This window comes from Garra rufa, chromosome 7 (genome assembly GCF_049309525.1).
Source record: "Garra rufa chromosome 7, GarRuf1.0, whole genome shotgun sequence".
In the NCBI taxonomy this organism is placed as follows: Eukaryota; Metazoa; Chordata; class Actinopteri; order Cypriniformes; family Cyprinidae; genus Garra; species Garra rufa.
The window spans coordinates 35,658,966-35,664,832 of record NC_133367.1 but is presented as its reverse complement, the minus strand read 5'-3'; the positions used below and the strand labels follow the sequence as shown (position 1 = coordinate 35,664,832).

The 5,867-nt window shown below is 35.0% G+C and overlaps 1 protein-coding gene across 2 annotated transcripts; it reads left to right on the top strand.

The window, feature by feature from the left end:
* The first annotated feature begins 361 nt into the window (after positions 1 to 361).
* Positions 362 to 4,691, top strand: jagn1b (jagunal homolog 1b). 2 transcript variants are annotated; one of them, XM_073844682.1, is made up of 3 exons: positions 362 to 442; positions 2,292 to 2,403; positions 3,718 to 4,691. In XM_073844682.1, the coding sequence occupies exons 2-3, from the start codon at positions 2,315 to 2,317 to the stop codon at positions 4,178 to 4,180; spliced, it is 552 nt and encodes a 183-aa protein (XP_073700783.1). In that variant the 5' UTR covers positions 362 to 442; positions 2,292 to 2,314; the 3' UTR covers positions 4,181 to 4,691. The 2 variants fall into 2 exon arrangements, with proteins under 2 accessions (XP_073700783.1, XP_073700784.1); XM_073844683.1 differs by lacking the exon at positions 362 to 442 and having other exon boundaries at positions 2,265 to 2,403.
* The last annotated feature ends 1,176 nt before the right edge of the window (positions 4,692 to 5,867 follow it).

Genomic DNA, 5,867 nt, shown 5'->3' with positions numbered 1-5,867 from the left:
TATGCTGACTATCATTTATGGATTTTTGGATGTTATACACTTAGCCAGACACTGAGCTGCTGCTTTTAAATAGTGTGTAATGTCAGGAAACCTCAGCAATGTCAAAGGAATAATAATAACCTTTTATTCTACACAACGAATGTTCTTCCTAGTCTCTCAAATAGACCTCCAACGGACCAACAAGGAGCTTCAATGTACTCAACATGTTTTTTCCAATTATTTAATCAATGTAATTTATTATTTAATAACCAAGTGTGTGTATCCGTTTCATCAATCCAAAATCAAACCAAACTTTTTTCCTAATCACTAAATGTTCCCACTCCTCGCCAGTGAGGGCGACACTGCATTATGTCCAGACAAACGCACATGTAGAAGAAGAACTACTTTTGCTCACGTTTCGACTGTGTATGTGAAGTTGCTTGCTGGTTCATGTTGAAATAAGGTATGTTCAAGTATGGGTTTTCATGAATATGATATATTTATATATAAGTGCGCGTCTTCTTATTTGTAATACCGATTATGACTGTAAATGAACTTGTATGATGTTTCGAAGAAATCATACTTAGTGAACCTGTAGGAAGCGTCATCAAAAGTTGGTTTGAGTGACTATAATTTGTGATTTGAAAATCCATTGTATTAGAATACAAAATGCATTGTCAATCGAATATATTTGTAAACTCTAATAATTAAATCATGCTAAGGGTGGATTAATATAGTTAACCAGATGTTTTACAGTTCAGTACAAGGTCGTGAACAAACAAACACCACAGCAAAGTTTAATATTTTAAAAAGCTTTTACTTAACTAAAGTAGGATGAACAGTAAGCTAGTTCGCCTGCGGAAAAGGAGGTACTACAGTTTTGCTTGGTATAGTTTGGATGAAGTCAACCTATTAGACAAAATTGATTTTTTTTATGAATTAACGTTATTGTCGCTTATTTACGGAAGCGTTGGTCAACTTGCATGCACTTTGTCATTATACGCTATTCAGATGTATTTATTTGAACAAAAGCTACAAATATTGTACAGTATCACGGTAGAAATAGCTATTTTTTATTTACATAAGTTTCTTTATGTTCCATAATGTTCTTTATTTCGTATACGTTAACATACCGTTTAATTCATTGTGGAAAAATGCAATTAAAGTGAATGTTTACTCACCCTGTCAGCCTCCAGCGTTCTGCCATTTATGTTCCTCAAAAGAAATCAAGTTTTTTTAACAACACGACGAAGAGTAGGGTAGAGTGGGGGAAAACGCCCCCCACCTGTTTTTCCCAAAATAACCACTAGAGAAAGTCAAGATACATTTTCACTGTTGCTATGCACTACGTTGACAACGGGGATAAACAAATCTCCTTGGAGAAGCTGACACCACTGGTCACACCAGCGAAGTGTTTGAAAAGAAGAATATTACATGGTACATGCTATAATTTTCAGATATTAGTAAACAAGTGTTTAAGTGAATAATGTTCAGTAGGATACCACAGTGATGTATGATAGATGAATAGTGAAGTCTGTAGTTTGAGAGGATATGTTATTTATAAGGAATATAATTGTATTTTAAAAATTAAACATTTTTTAAAAAATGACATAGCTTGTGGGGTAAAACGCCCCCCCCCCCCCCCCCCATCAAATCCTTTGTTTTACACTTAATGCAATAAAACAAAATATTTGAACAAAATAAAAAAAATTACCTCAACATATTTGTTTGCATGGGTTAGGTATATGTATAAATATAAATGTTAAAAAAATTGGATATTTTGGACATTCCTCAAATAAATATTAATATATATACGTTGATACATTACTTGCCTTTTACTTTTAGAGATTAAAAACTATAGTCTGTTCATTTTGCTGTTGCTCTATGAAGCAAACTGGTTGGTAAGAAAGGGGCATTTTACCCCACTGCTGGGCAAAACGCCCCCTTTGTACAAATATATGTTCAGTCAAAATACTAATTATGAAGGCTGAGCAATTTTAATATTTGGTGAATAACTCCTGCCATAGTCACTCAAAACCAGGATGGCAATTCTAGTCACATTTATGTTTTGTTTCACTGTAATGTCACATTTTCCTTAAGGGGGGCGTTTTCCCCCACTCTTCCCTAATTGTAACGTAACTGTTAATTTTAAACTGTTCTGCTTTTTCGCGGCTTATAAAGTATGCGTTGGCAATAATTTGTGTACTTACATCAAATACGCTTGTTAAACCATAGCGCGAGTGTCCTGTTTACCTCATGTGAACTTCTACACTGAAGAAGTGAGGTAAATTTCGAGTTTACTTTTACCTCAGGTTTTAGACGTTGGTGGGTTGCCATGGCATCACGAGCAGGACCGCGGGCTACAGGAACAGACGGCAGCGACTTTCAGCACCGTGAGCGTGTCGCTTCACATTATCAGATGAGGTACGTATGAGTTATGAATTGATGTAAATGTAAAATATGAGTCATACATTTTAAAGGTTGTATTTGCACTTATTTCTTGTACAGTACTTTATTATTATTATTTTTTAAAATAATATTAATACTAAAAACGAACGTAAAGAACATCCAACCCTGTTATTCTAATATTTGTTCGTTGTGCTGTAAGGTTTCTAAGTAAATTGAAATGTTTTCATTTTAGAAAGTGCTTAGCACTTTGGGACTTAGCTTAATGCACTTTTAGTGCAAACCCAGGTATTGGAATGCTTTGAAAATATCACATAACTGTGATATTATGATAAATTAAAGTATGATCATTAACATAATTTCCAATACATTAAGGCCTGGTTTCACAGACAGGGCTTAGACTAAGCCAGGATTAGGCCATAGTTCAATTAGGATATTTAAGTAATTTTTATAAACATGCTGAGAAAAATAACATTACTGTTGTGCATCTTGAGACAAAACAAAGGCACCGATATATTTTTAGATCAGTCAGTGCAAGTTTCTTTCAGTTCAAACAGCTCAGACTTACATTTTAGTCTAGGAGTAGGCTTAGACCTTGTCTGTGAAACCGGGGTATAGGTTTAGTTCACTTCCAAAATAAAAATGTCCTGATAATTTTCTCACCCCCATGTCATCCAAGATGTTCATGTCTTTCTTTCTTCAATCTAAGATTTTTATATTGTGTTTTCAAAAAAATAATCACGTTGGAAACGTCAAACGTTTTAATTTTTCGTATGTGTACTTCAGTTCAAAAAGGTAAAATAGTGTGGAAAAACATCTAATTTTCTCCTAATTGTTTTTTTTAAAACCTTTTTTTGTAAAGGACGTTTGACTTTCTTTGCACGCTCGCTTTGTAAACACTGGCCACGTGAGGTCCAGCTAGTGCAAGATGAGCATTTGTGGTTAAAAAGTATAAAATTTTTAATTTAAGAAAATAACATATTCTTTGCTAGGTAAGACCCTTATTCATTGGCTGGGGTCATGTAGAACCCTTTAAAACTGCATTGAAACTGCAGTTTGGACCTTTAACCCATTGGGTCCCATTGAATCCACTATATGGAGAAAAATCCTGGAATGTTTTCCTCAACATTAATTTCTTTTTCGACTGAAGAAATAAAGACATGAACATCTTGGATGGGGTGGGGGTAAGTAAGTGATCAGAAATATTTTATTTTGGAAGTGAACTAATCCTTTAAGACATGATGGGGGTATATATGTAGAACAACCCTCTAAAAATTTTTAAAATTGCAGTAACTCTAATCCTCTTAAACTGACCCTTCTTAATCCCCTCAGTGTGGCTCTGAAGTCTGAGATCAAGAAGCTGAACATCGCTCATGCAGTGGTCTGGTTGCTTGTTGCAGCACAGGTGGTGGTCAGCCAGCTGAACTTGGTATCCCATAAAGTGGTGGCCTCTCCTTACAATTGGGAATACACGTATCTTCTGAGCATCATACCAACGGTCTTCAGCTTCATGGCTTTGCCAAAAAACAACATCAGCTACCTGGTCATCTCAATGATCAGCGCTGGGCTTTTCTGTGTTGGTCCTATTCTTTATGGAGGGATGGAGATGTTCCCTGTGGCTCAGCAGCTTTATCGGCACGGCAAAGCTTATAGGTTCATTTTTGGCTTCTCTGCTGTTTCCATTATGTACTTAGTTTTGATTATTACTCTTCAAATACATGGCTGGCAGATCTACTATAGCAAGAAGCTGCTGGACACCTGGTTCACCAACACACAAGATAAAAAGAAGAAATAAGAGACTGCTGAGGAATACTAGTTTGTCAGCTGCTTATTTGTGTCTTTATTTACTCTTCTTGAGGGCTCTTCGATCACATACGTTTTTATGATTACCTGACTAAGTAGAAGAGATCAGATGTGTTAAACCAGGATGTTCAGTGTCAAGCTTCTCATCTACTGGCTCTCGGCCCAGATAAAGACGTCACTGATGTCCGTTTCTTCTTAGGATTGAACTATTGGCTTTCTAATCTCTCTCTGTTTTCACCACATTTTCACATACTGTTTAAAAGATAACTCAAGTCTTACTAATAAGGGAATGATGAGGAACCAGGCGTTGTGTGAAGATATTCTGCTCTTTTCCACTAATCAGCTTACAATAAAATTAACAGAAAATTTTAATGAGTTTTTTTTGTCAGTTTTAAATAAATAGACTGAACTCAACAATTGCTTTGTTGGAGGTTGTAATAATGTGTAACAAATCTAAACAACAAAAGTAAATTTTAAGTATATGAAGAATTAAGAAAAAATAAGTTGTAACCTTGTAGTTTGTGAGCTGCTAGATGGCTATTAAAATCCCACAGGTCTTTATAGATGATAACTTTGTGTTTGCTCTGGATTAGTACTCTGGTCTGGCATTATATCCACTACCAGTCAAAAGTTTTTAAAAGTGGTCTCTTCTGCTTACCAAGCCTGCTTATATTTGATCCAAATTACAGCAAAAACAGTAAAATTATGGGAATTATAGAAATTAATACTTTAATTTAGCAAGGATGCTTTAAATTGATGAAAAGTCTTAATAAAGAAATGTTACAAAAGTAGAAAAATGTTCTATTAATCAAAGAAACTTGAAAAAAATTATATTAGTCTGTTTTCTTGTTCAAAAACTTTTGACCGGTAGTGTATAAAGATGAAAAACAGAAACATAAGTAAGAATATTACAGGTTATTTTTTTCAAGCTTGTAATAATGCCCTTCCCTTTATTCTTCCTCAGAATAAAACAACCCAAGGGTAATGTTTTATAGAAATGCTCAGCAGATTATTAACTAAGGTTGTACTCAGTCCAAGAAAATAATTAATACAGAGAAGAAACTAATAAAAAAGTAAGTTTGAGATTTTAAAACTGTATTACATTAGCCAGTACTTCATGAGTAACCAACAAGGCGGGAGAGTTGATGTGGAGGTTTCTAGGTAAGCAGCACATGTCCTCCATCTCTGTCATGGACGCAAGGTTTCCTTAGCTTTATTATCTTACACAGATTAACGTGTTTAACCTTTGCACCTCGTTTAGCTTTATTCCTTTCCTATAGAAGTTCTTGGGCAACACGTTTCTGCTCGGTCTTAATTTCAAATGCACTGTCACTAATAACCACACAGTATGTTTTCAATGTAAAACCATCAAATTGATGTTGGTAGCATCTGGATTCAATAGCGTTCGAACCTCAATTTACTACCGAGTCATTAAATTGATGGTTTTGAAAACGTAGCTGACATGGATTAAGATAGGACTACAACGTGTCTATAAAATCTACCTGTTATAACGATCATTAATTGAGAAATTGGTGATTCGTTTTTAAACTGTAAAGTATTTAAGGCTGAATGTTGAGGAAAAACCCACTGACCTGCCGGCATGAAAATTCTCGTCAGCTGTCTGAACGTTAACGTGTTGTAAACAGGTGTTCCAGCTGCACATCTAGGCTACTAAATAT

Excerpts from the sequence above, each read along its gene's own strand:
- jagn1b (XM_073844682.1), top strand. The coding sequence starts at position 2,315 with ATGGCATCACGAGCAGGACCGCGGGCTACAGGAACAGACGGCAGCGAC. Across the intron at positions 2,404-3,717 it reads GCTTCACATTATCAGATGAG|TGTGGCTCTGAAGTCTGAGA; the intron begins GTACGTATGAGT and ends TAATCCCCTCAG.